This window comes from Coregonus lavaretus (assembly GCF_964263955.1).
Source record: "Coregonus lavaretus genome assembly, chromosome: 7".
NCBI classification, from domain to species: Eukaryota; Metazoa; Chordata; class Actinopteri; order Salmoniformes; family Salmonidae; genus Coregonus; species Coregonus lavaretus.
The window spans coordinates 30179915-30197928 of NC_139994.1; the positions used below are offsets into that span (position 1 = coordinate 30179915).

General features: G+C 42.2%; 2 protein-coding genes across 2 annotated transcripts; both read right to left on the bottom strand.

Annotated features, from left to right (window-relative positions):
• Positions 1-802: 802 nt before the first annotated feature.
• On the bottom strand, positions 803-13199 carry LOC311132061 (acyl-protein thioesterase 2-like). The gene is made up of 10 exons (XM_084165228.1): positions 13154-13199; positions 10839-10931; positions 9632-9663; positions 7556-7621; positions 7307-7354; positions 6867-6937; positions 3911-3984; positions 3635-3736; positions 3044-3220; positions 803-2926 (listed from the first exon to the last, which is right to left on the bottom strand). The coding sequence occupies exons 2-10, from the start codon at positions 10914-10916 to the stop codon at positions 2876-2878; spliced, it is 699 nt and encodes a 232-aa protein (XP_084021354.1). The 5' UTR covers positions 10917-10931; positions 13154-13199; the 3' UTR covers positions 803-2875.
• Positions 13200-13448: 249 nt separating this feature from the next.
• LOC311132062 (PITH domain-containing protein 1-like) lies at positions 13449-16308 on the bottom strand. Its single transcript, XM_084165229.1, has 6 exons — positions 15978-16308; positions 15565-15608; positions 15380-15457; positions 14779-14883; positions 14445-14553; positions 13449-14226 (listed from the first exon to the last, which is right to left on the bottom strand). Exons 1-6 carry the CDS (start codon positions 16173-16175, stop codon positions 14125-14127), a joined length of 636 nt encoding a protein of 211 aa, XP_084021355.1. The 5' UTR covers positions 16176-16308; the 3' UTR covers positions 13449-14124.
• Positions 16309-18014: the final 1706 nt, after the last annotated feature.

Genomic DNA, 18014 nt, shown 5'->3' on the forward strand with positions numbered 1-18014 from the left:
ATTGAGTGTATGTAAACTTCTGACCCACTGGGAATGTGATGAAAGAAATAAAAGCTGAAAGAAATCATTCTCTTTACTATTATTCTGACATTTCACATTCTTAAAATAAAGTGGTGATCCTAACTGACCTAAGACAGGGAATTTTTACTAGGATTAAATGTCAGGAATTGTGAAAAACTGAGCTTAAATGTATTTGGCTAAAGTGTATGTAAACTTCCGACTTCAACTGTAGCTAAATGTCTCAAGAAACATTATGTTTACCTTGCTGACGCCATTACAGTAGTAGATCAATTCATTCATGTCATTAGGCTACACTTCAGTGACAGACTCCTTTCAAACATAGACTCGATCATTTCAATCCCTCAAATATTTATGTTACATAGCTTGTTCTGTTCATTTAGCGTGGTAACTACCACTTAACTACCCAAATACATACATTTTTCAGTGTCTGCACCATAAAGATAGAGGACTCAACTTTATATCGGTGCCATTATAGCGTCTGTGATAGCATGGGCAGCGCAATTGAGGCTACAATCCATAGGAATCCCCACCCAGTTGACTACTTTAAAAAGGGCAGAAGAATGGTGGAAGCCTTCAATGGCGCTGCCCATGCTTAAACAGCCTTTGGGACGCTATAGACCTCTATCATTCTCTATGGTCTGCACTGCAGAAGTCTGCACAAGAGAGTTGTGCACATGCACTCTTAGGCTGTCCCTAATTTCTTGAATGATGTGATGTACAGTTCACAGACCAGAAATATTACTACCATAATAATTCCACAACAAAAAACTGAACTCAAATGCACTGTTGTTATTTGCATCATTTATTCATCATACAGGTGTCTTGAAAAATAAAATAACCTGAGGGACCAACAGTCGCTCAACATGTTTTAGCCAGTCAAATTAAGACACAAAGACGAGATGACAAAGTGACCAAACACATTGAGACAAAATGACAAATCAAAATGAGTCACAACTGTAAAAATTCAAACAATGACAAAGTACAACTCAGGAGAACATACATGAGACACTTTATCCAACCATGTCCCACAGGGAATTACGTGATAGGAGGATGTGACTAGAAGGCGAAAAGGAATGGAAGACAAAAGAGAAAGTAACACAGAGAAAAGCATACAAAATGTAGCCCACTAGTACAAGTGAAAAGTAACAACAGATGTGTTGGGTCAAGGAAGACGACATGGGGAAAGATGTAATAACAGACAAATATGGGAGTAAAAGACATTCATTAAATAGCGGAACAATCAAGAGATTTATTTTTCTCCAATGTCTACCATTTTAAATTAGGTTTCAGTAACACAGAATAGGGCATCATAAAGAGAGAAAACATAGACAAAAGGAAAACACATTACACCTGATTTTAGCACACTGACTCAGCGTTAAAAGTCATTCAACCAAGCTCTGCAAGTTGTTCAAGATTAATTCAAGATTAAATCACCCTTCAATTAGCTTTTTTTCTATCAAAGCCTTCCCAGTGTATACCCATTTTAAGAGTTAACTCTGACCTTTTCACACTGTACTAGTGGGTGCCAGTAAGTTGTCAAATGAGTAAATAGTTTTGCTCGACAGTCAAAATGACCCATCAGCGTGAGAGCTGAAACTGATTTGTGCTGGACACATCGATGGAACGGAACTTGGCTCACTGGTCAAATGCTAGATGCTAAGAGGGAACAGCTAGGAATAGCTGCAGTCAAATGAGTCAAGTTATGTCTACTCCACTTTATGTCCTGGTCTGGTTCTGGTTCCATCTGGAGTAATACATAACCAATCTAGTTTAGCTTTGCTGACTATTTATTTAGTGCAATAGACAAACAAGTAGCTAAAACAATTTCTAGGATTTGTTTTAAGCCCCAAGCCATTTAAGGTGTATGAAATTAAACATCTTTATCAGTCAATACATTTAATGAAATCCTGCCACATCATCATTTTGGACTTGCAATGGAAGTAATGTCTGATTTTATACATATATTTTTATCATGCCCATTCATGTCAAACAAAATAAATCATATAAATGTACATTTTATCCACATCATCAATAGCCCTAAATTGTGGTAAAGAACAGAGGATGGTGGCAAAAATAATGATCCATTGGTTTCCTTTATTTCAATTGTTTTTTTTTATAATGTCAGATATTTGAATCAGCACAAATAGGGGCACCAGGAGTAACAGGGGCACCCATGGGGATCTGGGGTGTGACCACAACCCCACCAGTGGCCGTGAACCCGTTGGGAACAGCATGCAGAGCAGCGTGGCACCAGAGTCACTCCAGACGGCACCAGAGTCACTCCAGACGGCACCAGACCTCGGGGCCTGAGGACCAGAACCACAGGCTGCTGAACCTGCTATCTCCTCAGCCTGGGTCAGGCTCTCCGACACTGGGTGGCATCTAGCAACAGGGACCCCTGCTCACTAACTGACTGACTCACTGACACACACAGCATAGGAGGGAAACAGGAGTGGAGGTCGTGAAAGGAGGAGAGATAGATTGAGAGAAAGAAAGAGGGGATACTGGCGTGTTGGATAAGAGAGAAAAGAATCCCAGGGGAATGTACTGTGTGAGTGAGTGATTCTCGCTCGAAAAGGTAAGACTTGTTGTGTGAGCACTTCAGTGTGTTAACAAATGTGCGTTTATAAATGGTGTGTGTCCAGTATGATTGTGTCCAGTATGATGTGCGTTGGTTGGATTTTTATGGAATGAGGCATGTATTATGTGTATATGATGATGATATGTGAAAGTAAGTGTTACTGTGTATGTATAGGGAGGGAGGGGGCGGTGCTCATGGCTGTTTCCTGTGGGAGAATGGCAGGTCAGAGGTGAGAGGTCAGTGTCTAAGGGTCACAGTGGGGTTGAGGTGAGGTCAGATTCGGGGCAACTGCTTCTCAATGAATTCCTTCACTGCTGCCATCTCCTGCAAAATAAAAATAAAGAGGCTTATCAGAAACCGAACATCATGAATACTTCCACATTGACACTCATAGTAAACCGTTAACACACATTGAATGTTACAACCAAAATCCCCTTTTACCTGAGGACAGGAGCTGTGCATGAGTCCTGGGTAGGTCCGGAAGGTGATTTTCTGAGGGTTGACAATGATCTTGAGCTTCTCGGCCGTCATGGCCCCAAACTGCACTGGGATCATGGGGTCCATCTCCCCATGACACTGCAGTATGGGCATGTCTCTGTTCCCACTGGCGCTCGCCGCCTAATGAGAACAACAGACCATTACATCCAACTAATACAAGCAAAAAGTGAAGACCAAGACCAGGTTCTAACACCAAGTCACATATTCAGTTCATTCATATCTACACAGCAAAATCATAATATGCCATTTTAGCAGACGCTTTTATCCAAAGCGACTTACAGTCATGCGTGCATACATTTTTGTGTATGGGTGGTCCCGGGGATCGAACCCACTACCTTGGCGTTACAAGCGCCGTGCTCTACCAGCTGAGCTACAGAGGACCACCCATACACCCATATCATCAAGAGCAATGGAGAGGAGTACATTTTCCAGTTTGGAATCCAGCCCAGTAATAAAAGAAACAGCTCTGTTGAATGTTCAGGGGACCGAGAGTACCGTAAATTGTAGAGAAACAAGTAAGCTGTGTAAATGTACCTGCGGGAAACTCTTGTGAAGTGGTAACCAGCAACTGAGCGCGACCACGCCTGCCAATTGCTGCTGACAGGTGAGGGCGGTATACAAGGACAGAGCCCCACCCTGGGAGACGGAACAATTGAGGGAAAGAGAGGTAGAATGTGTTTAGACCTATAGAGATGTTCACATGGTTTACACAGTTTAAACAGCAATGTTGAAAAATCACTGAGAATCAGGAACTGGAAAAAGAGGACTTCATTTGCACAACACCTCTATAGCGCTTCACATTGACCTTACCTGAGAGAACCCTCCAAGCAGCACGCGATTGGCGGGTATCCCATTCTTTGCCTCATGGTCGATTATGGCCTTGACTGTGGAAAAGAGTGAAAACGGAAACTGAACATATACAGTACATAGGGGGGCTAACATGGTTATGTGAATAGAGCTTAGTATAATATCTATATGCATCTACAATGCTATATAAACTCAGCAAAAAAAGAAACGTCGCTTTTTCAGGACCCTGTCTTTCAAAGATAATTCGTAAAAATCAAAATAACTTCACAGATCTTCATTGTAAAGGGTTTAAACACTGTTTCCCATGCTTGTTCAATGAATCATAAACAATTAATGAACATGCACCTGTGGGACGGTCGTTAAGACACTAACAGCTTACAGACGGGAGGCAATTAAGGTCACAGTTATGAAAACGTAGGACACTAAAGAGGCCTTTCTACTGACTCTGAAAAACACCAAAAGAAAGATGCCCAGGGTCCCTGCTCATCTGCGCGAACGTGCCTTAGGATTGCTGCAAGGTGGCATGAGGACTGCAGATGTGGCCAGGGCAATAAATTGCTATGTCCGTACTGTGAGACGTCTAAGACAGCGCTACAGGGAGACAGGACAGACAGCTGATCGTCCTCGCATTGGCAGACCACGTGTAACAACACCTGCACAGGATCGGTACATCCGAACATCACACCTGCGGGACAGGTACAGGATGGCAACAACAACTGCCTGAGTTACACCAGGAATGCACAATCCCTCCATCAGTGCTCAGACTGTCCGCAATAGGCTGAGAGAGGCTGGACTGAGAGTTTGTAGGCCTGTTGTAAGGCAGGTCCTCACCAGACATCACCGGCAACAACGTCGCCTATGGGCACAAACCCACCGTCACTGGACCAGACAGGACTGGCAAAAAGTGCTCTTCACTGACGAGTTGCGGTTTTGTCTCACCAGGGGTGATGGTTGGATCGGAGGGTGAGGGCTAGGGCCATTCCCCCCAGAAATGTCCAGGAACTTGCAGGTGCCTTGGTGGAAGAGTGGGGTAACATCTCACAGCAAGAACTGGCAAATATGGTGCAGTCCATGAGGAGGAGATGCACTGCAGTACTTAATGCAGCTGGTGGCCACACCAGATACTGACTGTTACTTTTGATTTTGACCCCCCTTTGGTCAGGGACACATTATTCAATTTATGTTAGTCACATGTCTGTGGAACTTGTTCAGTTTATGTCTCAGTTGTTGAATCTTGTTATGTTCATACAAATATTTACACATGTTAAGTTTGCTCAAAATAAACGCAGTTGACAGTGAGAGAACGTTTCTTTTTTTTGCTGAGTTTATAACATGTACAGTGGGGGAAAAAAGTATTTAGTCAGCCACCAATTGTGCAAGTTCTCCCACTTAAAAAGATGAGAGAGGCCTGTCATTTTCATCATAGGTACACGTCAACTATGACAGACAAAATGAGGAAAAAAAATCCAGAAAATCACATTGTAGGATTTTTTAATGAATTTATTTGCAAATTATGGTGTAAAATAAGTATTTGGTCAATAACAAAAGTTTCTCAATACTTTGTTATATACCCTTTGTTGGCAATGACACAGGTCAAACGTTTTCTGTAAGTCTTCACAAGGTTCACACACACTGTTGCTGGTATTTTGGCCCATTCCTCCATGCAGATCTCCTCTAGAGCAGTGATGTTTTGGGGCTGTCGCTGGGCAACACAGACTTTCAACTCCCTCCAAAGATTGTCTATGGGGTTGAGATCTGGAGACTGGCTAGGCCACTCCAGGACCTTGAAATGCTTCTTACAAAGCCACTCCTTCGTTGCCCGGGAGGTGTGTTTGGGATCATTGTCATGCTGAAAGACCCAGCCACGTTTCATCTTCAATGCCCTTGCTGATGGAAGGAGGTTTTCACTCAAAATCTCACGATACATGGCCCCATTCATTCTTTCCTTTACACGGATCAGTCGTCCTGGTCCCTTTGCAGAAAAACAGCCCCAAAGCATGATGTTTCCACCCCAATGCTTCACAGTAGGTATGGTGTTCTTTGGATGCAACTCAGCATTCTTTGTCCTCCAAACATGACGAGTTGAGTTTTTACCAAAAAGTTCTATTTTGGTTTCATCTGACCCAATCCTCTTCTGGATCATCCAAATGCACTCTAGCAAACTTCAGACGGGCCTGGACATGTACTGGCTTAAACAGGGGGACACGTCTGGCACTGCAGGATTTGAGTCCCTGGCAGCGTAGTGTGTTACTGATGGTAGGCTTTGTTACTTTGGTCCCAGCTCTCTGCAGGTCATTCACTAGGTCCCCCCGTGTGGTTCTGGGATTTTTGCTCACCGTTCTTGTGATCATTTTGACCCCACGGGGTGAGATCTTGCGTGGAGCCCCAGATCGAGAGAGATTATCAGTGGTCTTGTATGTCTTCCATTTCCTAATAATTGCTCCCACAGTTGATTTCTTCAAACCAAGCTGCTTACCTATTGCAGATTCAGTCTTCCCAGCCTGGTGAAGGTCTACAATTTTGTTTCTGGTGTCCTTTGACAGCTCTTTGGTCTTGGCCATAGTGGAGTTTGGAGTGTGACTGTTTGAGGTTGTGAACAGGTGTCTTTTATACTGATAACAAGTTCAAACAGTTGCCATTAATACAGGTAACGAGTGGAGGACAGAGGAGCCTCTTAAAGAAGAAGTTACAGGTCTGTGAGAGCCAGAAATCTTGCTTGTTTGTAGGTGACCAAATACTTATTTTCCACCATAATTTGCAAATAAATTCATTAAAAATCCTACAATGTGATTTTCTGGAGAAAAAAAATCTAATTTTGTCTGTCATAGTTGACGTGTACCTATGATGAAAATTACAGGCCTCTCTCATCTTTTTAAGTGGGAGAACTTGCACAATTGGTGGCTGACTAAATACTTTTTTTCCCCACTGTATAGTACTGGTGTTTCACTGAATTACTTACTGTTCTCCGCTGCCCTCTTGATGCCAGCCTCGTCCTCTGGAGAATCTGGGCTGAGACCCATCAGGTCAAACCTACAGAAACGCACAGATCCATGGTCAGTCGATTTAATACACATCTCATGCAAAAGTATTGGCACAGTGAAATGTTTTGTTGTTTTGGCTTTGTACTCAAGCACTTTGGATTTGAAATGATACAATGACTATGAGGTGTCAGCTCACTGTATATCTTATCCTGGTATCACTGTATATCTTACCCTGGTATCCTGATTGTGTGTGTGTGTGTGTGTGTGTGTGTGTGTGTGTGTGTATGTGCCTTTGAAGGAATTCCATGTTCACCAAATCTCTTACCAAAAGGAAATCTATTTTCCAGTGAAGTGTAGGTTAGAGTCAAGCCATTAGCCAATGACATATCTTTCAGATCAGTGCAAACATATGACTCACCATGAGGGCATAGTCATCTTCATATTAAGAGTGACAGGGATTCTGGGCCTGTGGACAAACAAGTGAATCAATGTAAGTATACAAGGGTGGAGGAATACTAAATGGTTGTATAGAAAGATCAGAGATGAGACACTACCAAAGATAAGATTCAACTCTCTTATTACAACATACACTAGAAACTGAGACAGAGGCACCCAAGCAGAGAAATAAACATGTCAGAAAATATGACATAATAATACAGAGACTTACGCGTGGGGGCAGATATACTTTACATGTGGCAGTCGGATAGCCGTCATGGCATCTGCCCAGCCATGCCTGACAACAGGAAGAAAAATAGCAATTCAGAGAGAGAAAGTGGTACTCTATACAGATTAAGCTATAAGACAGAACAATTTATACAGAGTGTAAAGGCACCCGCATACTAGGTTCGGTTTCCTCCTAGCAGAACTTGGCTAGGCGAAGCGAATGTCTGAGCCTCGCATACTCCCTTAAAAGAATGTCGCTTTTTGGGGGTTTGTATCATTTGATTTACACAACATGCCTACCACTTTGAAGATGCAAAATATGAGTTATTGTGAAACAAACAAGAAATAAGACAAAAAAACAGAACACTTGAGTGTGCATAACTATTCACCCCCCCCCCCCCCCAAAGTCAATACTTTGCAGAGCCACCTTTTGCAGCAATTACAGCTGCAAGTCTCTTGGGGTATGTCTCTATAAGCTTGGCACATCTAGCCACTGGGATTTTTGCCCATTCTTCAAGGCAAAACTGCTCCAGCTCCTTCAAGTTGGATGGGTTCTGCAGGTGTACAGCAATCTTTAAGTCATACCACAGATTCTCAATTGGATTGAGGTCTGGGCTTTGACTAGGCCATCCAACACATTTAAATGTTTCCCCTTAAACCACTCAAGTGTTGTCCTGCTGGAAGGTGAACCTCCGTCCCAGTCTCAAATCTCTAGAAGACTGAAACAGGTTTCCCTCAAGAATTTCCCTGTATTTAGCACCATCCATCATCCCTTCAATTCTGACCAGTTTCCCAGTCCCTGCCGATGAAAAACATCCCCACAGCATGATGCTGCCACCACCATGCTTCACTGTGGGGATGGTGTTCTCGGGGTGATGAGAGGTGTTGGGTTTGCGCCAGACATAGCATTTTCCTTGATGGCCAAAAAGCTCAATTTTAGTCTCATCTGACCAGAGTCCCTTCATCCATATGTTTGGGGTGTCTCCCACATGCCTTTTGGCGAACACCAAACGTGTTTGCTTATTTTTTTCTTTAAGCAATGGCTTTTTTCTGGCCACTCTTCCGTAAAGCCCAGCTCTGTGGAGCGTACAGCTTAAAGTGGTCCTATGGACAGATACTCCAATCTCCGCTGTGGAGCTTTGCAGCTCCTTCAGGGTTATCTTTGGTCTCTTTGTTGCCTCTCTGATTAATGCCCTCCTTGCCTGGTCTGTGAGTTTTGGTGGGCGGCCCTCTCTTGGCAGGTTTGTTGTGGTGCCATATTCTTTCCATTTTTTAATAATGGATTTAATGGTGCTCCGTGGGATGTTCAAAGTTTCAGATATTTTTTTATAACCCAACCCTGATCTGTACTTAATATAATATGCTATTTAGCAAACACTTTTATCCAAAGTGACTTACAGTCATGTGTGCATAAATTTTTACGTATGGGTGGTCCCAGGGATCGAACCCACTACCCTGGCGTTACTTCTCTACAACTTTGTCCCTGATCTGTTTGGAGAGCTCCTTGGTCTTCATGGTGCCGTTTGCTTGGTGGTGCCCTTTGCTTAGTGGTGTTGCAGACTCTTATTTTTTTCATTTCACTTCACTAATTTGGACTATTTTGTGTATGTCCATTACATGAAATCCAAATAAAAATCAATTTAAATTACAGGTTGTAATGCAACAAAATAGGAAGAACGCCAAGGGGGATGAATACTTTTGCAAGGCACTGTATATATGAAGGTGCACACTTCCTCAAAATAGTCTGAATGAATCTATGATAAATCAAGAAATCTGTAATCATTTTACATTTTTGCAGAGGATGTCTTAGTCGCGCAATTTTACATCTAACTAAGATGTTTGGTGTAGTATTTCTCAAGTGAAAACATTTGCATGAAAACTAGTCATCTCTCATTGAATGACAAGAACCACTTAATTGAAGAACCCCAGTCCATAGTAACCAATCCTACTAGGAGTAGTACTGTTGACCAATCACCGACAAAGGGGCGTAGACTTCGGCTACCGAACTTCGACTTGCCTCAAGAAAGAAAACAGCCGAACACCAAAACGAACAAAAACAGGTTTAAGACAGAAAACTCACCCTGAGTCACCCAAACCATGAAGGAAGATCACCTTTGGTAGAATTGGGGAGATTGACAGTTTTACATTGGTTAATGGTGCATTATGAACTACACAGAACACCAATGAGCATGCCAGTTTACTGGCAACTGCACTGTATTTGCATATGAACACCATGTACAAGTGAATCAGGCCCAATAGCAACAACAAAGGGCAAATTCCTACTTTTGCCAGGACTACTCTGTTGATATTGCTGCTTGCCAACTCTAAAGAATAGCATTTATCAGAGGCATCATAAGAGGAAGAACATTTTTAATTTGGCGAGCCAGATATTTCTTTTTTTGTACGTTCTATGTAAAAATCTAATATGAGCATTCACAAATGAATTAAATTGAGTTGGTTTTGAATTAACAAGTGCTTGCAGACCCACTTAACTTCAGTGTAATCGGTTTGTTATGCCTTCAAGCTCCAATATTGTAACATAGCACAGTTCTGATATGGCTGTGCAACCATGCCAAATAATTTCACACAGGGCACAGACGGCAGTTCAACGTTTTTATATTATTTACATTTAGCTGAGTTGTCAGCTAACGTGAATGCAATGTGAAATCCCCCCCCCCCCCAAAAAAAAAAAATCACCATGTCATTGGATTTCGATTAAAAGTTGGGTGAAAAAAATACTAAATTCCCTTACGTTGAGGACTTTTTGCAAATCCAATCAGTTTTCCACGTTGATTCAACGTCACCAAAATGATTTTTTGTTGTTGAAATCACATGGAAAAAAACGTTGATTTAACCCGTTTTTGCCCAGTGGGTTCACAGTAGGGCCGGGACGATACCAGTATCACAATACTCGTTAGTATCGTGGCAAGTAAACAAAACACAAAGTGGATTTAGCTTCTTTAGGAAAAAGCCCTAATGTTGGACACAAACATAAATCATTGTCATCCAGAGTCACGTTTATTTATTTTCCAATTCAAAGCACAATATTTTACATACAGCAGGTTTTTAAAGGACTAAAGACTTTGGTCTGCTTTGGTTTTTCAATTTAGCCATGGAAAAAAATATTGCGATACTGGTATCGTCCCGGCCATAGTTCACAGCACCTCTGAACAACAAATTAGCTTTAGCATGGCAACTCTTGCGCTTCCTTTGATACTTTCCAACAAGTGGGCAAATGTACTGATGGCTGCCGTAAGTTACACTATGGTGTTGGTGTGGTCTCTCACCGCAGCGGTCTCCTTCTCTGTCCCAGACACCGTCACAGCCTCAGCGAGCAGCGGCAGAGACATGTTGTTGCCACACATACACTATAAGGGGTGCTAGAGAGAGGACGGGGAAAAAGGGGCATATCAATGACGTTGGTTGGTTATCAATGCAGCTATTCAGCAAAGGGACAGACATGACAAAAGAACTGAACATCCCACAGATTATGGCTGCTTTGAACCAAAGAGACAGGCTGAGTACTGAGAAGAATCTCTTCAGTCAGCAAATGCATTTACGTTATTAACCAACATGCCAATAGGTTAGTACTGGTGCCACTGCCTATCCACTGATAATGGATATCGGCTAGCTAGAGCATATTGTTTTCTAAATCAACATTTAATACCCTCATAGAGTCAGGTTGAGCGACAGATATGACAAAAGGATGAGGCGAGCAAGAGAGAGAAAGAAACAACGAGAGGAGGAATTAAAAGGAAAAGTGAGGAGGTTAATGTATAAACCTTCAAGGAGATTATACACAGTTAGTTACAATTCCACCCACCTAATGACAGGCAGTTAGTGAAAGCAAAGGGAGAGACAGAAAAAGAGCCAAATCAGGGGAATGAGAATGACAGGCTCAATAGGGAGAAAGAACAGGGCCGTGCATCACACATCACAATAACTTTCTGAACTGCAATGACACACATGCTCATTGTGCCTTTGCCTCATTTCCTTGTCACTGTGTCAGCTATTGCACACTTTAATAGACCAAGCTATAGGATTCCCCCAGGCAGATAGGCCTACAGCACTCTGTCCTTGCTATCCAGTATCCTTGGGACATCCCTACCCCATTGAAGTTGACATTTAAAATGGTTACGGTAAAGGTTAGGTAAAAGTTATGGTTTGGGTTTAGGGTAAGGACATCCAAAGGACCCCAGATAGCACTAACCCTATCTGATGTGCTCTCAACTAGTAGGCATGGTCTGAAGCAATTGGATAATAGCATCTAGCATCAATGACACAAAGAGGCTTTGCTCCAGCATGCCAGTGTAATCTTTGACTTTATACCATCACTTAATGTTAGCCAGCCTATAATTGTATTTGCGAGGCAAACATCCTCAGTCCCTTCAGAGATAACAGAAAGACCACAAATAGCTGCTTATCCTACATTGATCTTCCATGATCTCGCCAGCAGTGGGAAAATAGCTAAGCCAGGATGGAAATGCACTGATTTCACGGTCACCTTTCTCTCCCTCTGCACAAGCCTTCTAGGGGTGATACAAACAATGCCGTCCATGTACGGCTACAAGATCACGAGTTCCAATCTGACTGGCATTAAACTGGCTAGGACAAACTAAACGTTGACTGGTTCAGTGGTTGGCGTAAGAAAAATGTGCCGCCTTGGCCCTTTATTCACTTGCATTTACAGCAACTAATGGCTCGATTTCCTCAGTAGTCAAGAGCAATTGTTACTGGGATAAAGGCCCTGTAAGGTTGACCCGGTACGTAAATTCTAGCCACCAGGCAAGCATCGAGTCATATGCGAGAGTCAGTATAGCCAGCCAGCACCACCTGGGGTGTATTCATTCTGCCGATTCTGTTGCAAAACGTTTCTTAAAGGGAACGAAACGGGGAGGGACCTACCTGAATTTTTCCAATAGAAAATCTAGTTTTAGTTGCAAAACGGAACTGTTTGGACTAATGATTACACCCCTGGTTTTATTAGCCAGTTAGGTTATGCAGGCTAGCCAGCAGGAGTGGCATCTTGCAACATAAATCATTTATCTTTTTATATTCGTTTATTTCGATAATTTGACGTAGACATATGTGGCAATACATAGGCAACCTGCGATTCAAGGTACTGATATTTTGTTCATTAGCTAGCTAAAGGAAAGGAAGGGGGTGGGGATGAAGAAACAATGTGGGCTGCGAGAAGCTTAACTCGCTAACCCAGTCGTTGACGTTGTGCGACCCGGTTGGTGAATTCGGGAGAGGATAAGTGCAAAGCTGCTAGTTAGATTGTTTCAAACACGGAAAAGCTAGTTAGCTACATCCAAGTAGCCAGCTTAATCCTGTTTAGCTGGCTACAAATCCTCACAATGACTAGTTTAGCAAGCTAACCACACAGCAGCAATCTGTATTGTCTCAGTACACTGCCCTCCGCTCCCATTCGAGCTTGGTTCGATTGACATGTGGCCTAAATTCGACCAGGTATTTGAATAGATCACTCCCCCATGCCCTTGAACCACAGCAGTAACCAAAGGCCCATGTGGGTTCGGTTCGGATGGGGTAAAGAAGTATTGTAAAACCGCGGCCCGCTAATACAAACTCATACACTCACCACTTGCTGTCCCAGAATATCAACGGAACTTCCGCTACTGTAGAGGGGCGGGTATTCTTCAAAGTGATGTCATGATGACGTCCACACCCTTTCTCGAGCTTGCACTTACCGCACACCCTGCCATCAATTGATACTGACAAGCAATACATTCCAGATAGTGCCATTTACACTAAACAAATATATTAAACCAAATGCAAAGAGCATATTTTCAATACAAATAATACAGCCTTTTATTAAACCAAAATCTACATTTCAATTCAATTCTACACTCATTAAAAAAGATACAACTATTCTCTTATGTAACATATTTATTCTTCAAATAATTACATTACACACAACAGCAAAGGACATGTCCTATTTCTCAGACTACGCACATTAATAATGCAATGAAATCATAAGTTAAATAGCTTTTGTGTTTGGTGGTTGTCAAAGAAAGCAGTGTGGTATAGTAAGCAACTCACCCCTAAGTAAACGTGGGTATATGGGTCTAATCCAATCAAATGAAAACCTAATGCTGATCTACTTTGGTTGTGTCAAAATGTCTACATAGTCACATTATTGCCATGCCATTCAGAGCTTGGATGAAATAATGTGAGTGAACTCCCACTGTAGGGGACTTTGGAGTCATTCCAGTTTTGCTGAGACAAGTTGTCATATTACAACAAACCACTAAGTGGCACACAGTGTCCAGATATAGTTTTAGATAAAAGCACTGTGATGCTTTATCACAGGGTTACCAGCGAGTGACATTAAATGTATTCATTTACCAAACGAAAACTTACTCACTTCTTTCAGCCTCCACTCGGTGGTAAAATAAGTGTAACAACTGAGAAAATCCAGATTAGACACTGATATTCAGTATTAGTCATACCTGACCTCCAATGAGAAAGTTCACCCACCAGGCCTAAGTATCCATCACACTTCCTTTTGACCCATATCTGTCAATGCAACTATCCAACCCCTCCTTTCTCTCAGGAGATTACATTTGTTTGTGGGATGATGCTGTCGACTTTATGGTCTGCGGGGTTAGCGGACGCCTCGTAGTTGCAGATGGTCACTTCATGTCTGTGAGCCTGGGAGGAAGAAGGCAAAACAGATAAGACTGAGGTGAGGTGTTTTGCCATTTAAAATGGACAACATGGAACAGTCAAAGTAAACCCTGATACATATGTGAAACAATTCTGGAAATCCATAGAGCGATAATATATTATTTTTTTAACTCAGCTGAGGCGTACACTGTCAGAGCTGTATAAGATAATTTACTGGACGTGGGTCTCATGTTTGTTCTCACCTGGAAGTACTCCCCTCTCAGCCCAATGTAGTAGACCCGTGTGGACGCTGTCCCAAAGTTCCGTGATATGTGAATGGATAAGTGATTAACGTTGGAGAAACGGGCAATCCTGGAAAGAATGGCAATTTAGCGTTGATTCGTTTAGTGCATTTTAGGTTGGGTGGGTACTTAGGCATAGTTCACCGAAATTATATTTTAAAAAATGTTTTGTTATTTTGTCTCGGAAATAGTCTATGGGTGAGCATTGACCACAAACCCCATTGTTTTCTGGGAAAACAATACTACTTTTAGTGTGTGTGTGTGTGTGTGTGTGTGCCAGTTCTATTGCTCTTACTTAGTTGGGTATTCCAGCTGAGCCAGTGGATCTCTATTGAGACGGAAGGCTTGCTCAGGTTCTCTGCATGTGTCATCAAAGGACATGTGGGGTATGTTCTTGTATCTACAGGGACAGTGCAACAACAACACACAGTTGGTTAACAAAACCACACACGCTGACAATAAATAAATGCAGTTCCATGCCGATGTAGCAGAAGCTAGCTAATTTGTCACTAGGTGTCTTGATCTCACGGTGTGAATAGTGAGTCAAATGTCACTCACGGAGCAATAAGTTAACTACAGTACTTGCTCTTTCAGTTTGCACAGCTGGCTCAGAGCTGGGGGTGTATTCACTATGAACCAAAAGAAAGCAAACAGAAGCAAAGAGAAGCAAACAGAAGCAAACAGGGTGGGACCTACCTGAATTTGTCCAATAGAAACTCGTTGCAAAACACTTTCCGTTGTAACCCGTTTTGCACTAATGAATACACCTCAGTTGACTTGTTGTGAGTAATAACCATCAATTCTCAGAGAGAGTTGATACATGCTACACTGGCTCAATGCAATTCCACAGTCAGGACCCAAGGTGTTTCTGAAAGGCAGAAACAGTACTCACTCACAGTCTCATTTCAGCAGGATGCGATTCATCGTCTTCACCGGCGATGATGATCCCTTTCAGCTTGACACTTCCGGTGAACCTGAGAAACATATGATTTGTGAAAGACAATGCATAAACACAATATGATGAAATGAGTTTGAAATTAAAATGACAGGATAAGAAAGGGTGAAAAGGGGATTTTCTTACGGGATGTTGAACAGGAGCTCTTCATCAGCATCACTCTCCACAAACTGCAGAGGATAGAGAGCGTTTCAAGATAATTAATTCATTAGTATCACATAACAGTTAACCAACAGTGGCCCTTCATCACATTAGAAAGGTTATAAGAAATTGGCCTTCACCAATGGAAGAGGTCCAGATCACCTCTAAGGAAAGGCTCATTGACACTAAAATGTTCCACCATCTGTGTACATATTTTGTTCAGCGTACAAAACAAGTAAACATGGGTGTTCATTTTTGCAATGTTTGATTTAACGCAGAGCCAAAATAGCAGCTGTCACAGCTGAGTTTCGGAATTTCAGTGGAGGATTCAGGGCTTCTACATCAACATGGTTCAATTGAGATGATGTACTATACGTTCAAGGTGTCGATAACATTACCTTCTCCCTGTCTGTCCGTTGATCCCATGGTTTAAATACGAGTTTCCCATCGCCTTCTCTTGTTTCATTGAGGCACTGCAGTTTCTCGATGTCAATGCGCTGATACAGTGCATACTCCAGGCCCCGTTCCGCTGGCTCGTGCTCGTCTTCACAGCAGCGGTGGCTGTGCCCACCGTGACCATGGCCGTGACCAGACATCGCAGGTACTAACTATATATCGCACTTCAGGGAAATGTAAGTCCTAGCTAGTGATAATACGGGCTGTCTAACTAGCTAAATTGTTTCAGACTGACTTGGCTGGTTTCACTTTTCCACGACATTCTGAAGAGGAAACGTTTCAAAATGACATGTACGTGAATAGCCAATCAAGATGGACGTACAGACGCACAACGTCAACGTGCTCTCTGATTGGCCTGGCCAACACCAATGAAGAAGCACACGGTTTCCACTAGACTTTTGACCAATGAGTTATAAATAATTTATATATACTAGGGCTGTCAAATGATTAAAATTTTTAATCAAATTAATCAGAATTTTCAGTGGATTAATCATGATTAATCACTATTTGCAATTACACCTGAATCCTAACCATTTTTTTTCTGAAATGCATACCAAAAGATAAATAACAGGACACAGATACATAATTTTCATATTATGTCTGTTTATTAACACAGCCAAATAATGGTGTTTTAAATCAAGCTGAAACATACTACACACCATAATATTTGTCTTTGTAATGTTCCATCACTTCCTCTTTGGCATTCCTCTTAACCAGGATGTACAATTTACAGTATTCAATTGAACAGAAAGCAATAAATGTAGTCAAATCATAACAGTGACCTACCACATTTTTGCACAATTTGAGTCATCTGTGGAAAAAAACATTTTCAATAAAACTTTTAAATCAAACCAAAGAACAATCTTTTACCTTTTCCTCCATTCTTTAATCCAGTTGCTCAAAAATCCAGTTGCTAACTACTATAACATGTTGCACTGAAACTGGTCTTTTTGTTTGAACATCACCTTTCAAATCTACTGAGCTTCATCATCTTTCAGCCAGTTGCTGAGGCAAACTAACTTGTTCACATTTTCTGAAAGTAAAGCTGACCTTTTCTTGTTCACAATGTGACCTGCAACTGAGAAAAGTCGTTCACAGGGAACAGTGGTTGCAGGAGTGGCTAGATATCAAATTATCTGAGGTTGATTTTGTTAATTGCCTGCAAACATTCAGCGTGGTCTGGCGCAAACCACTTGCTGAATCTGACGGCCCAGCAAACGCATGTTTGGCGTTGACATGGTACTTCAAGCTTGAACAGCTCCGGTGAAATTGAAACTCCTTCTTACAAATCTTGCAAATAACCTTGTACTTGTTAACTGTACCATCATCATTCTTTTTATATTTGAATCCGTCAATAGGCCCACTTTGCTCACCTTGCTCCATCTCGCCTCTAGCTCCCAACCACTTTCCTGACCTGAATAATTTGTCACACTGCGCATGCGTGAAAAATTGACGTAATTAACAGCAAACAACTAATTAACGTCGTTAACGCGCTATTTTTGACAGCCCTAATATATACACATCTGAATGATTCAGAGGAGAACTGGGTGAAAGTGTTGTGGTCAGATGAGACCAAAATCGAGCTCTTTGGCATCAACTCAACTCGCCGTGTTTGGAGGAGGAGGAATGCTGCCTATGACCCCAAGAACACCATCCCCACCGTCAAAAATGGAGGTGGAAACATTATGCTTTGGGGGTGTTTTTCTGCTAAGGGGACAGGACAACTTCACCGCATCAAAGGGACGATGGACGGGGCCATGTACCGTCAAATCTTGGATGAGAACCTCCTTCCCTCAGCCAGGGCATTGAAAATGGGTCGTGGATGGGTATTCCAGCATGACAATGACCCAAAACACACGGCCAAGGCAACAAAGGAGTGGCTCAAGAAGAAGCACATTAAAGTCCTGGAGTGGCCTAGCCTGTCTCCAGACCTTAATCCCATAGAAAATCTGTGGAGGGAGCTGAAGGTTCAAGTTGCC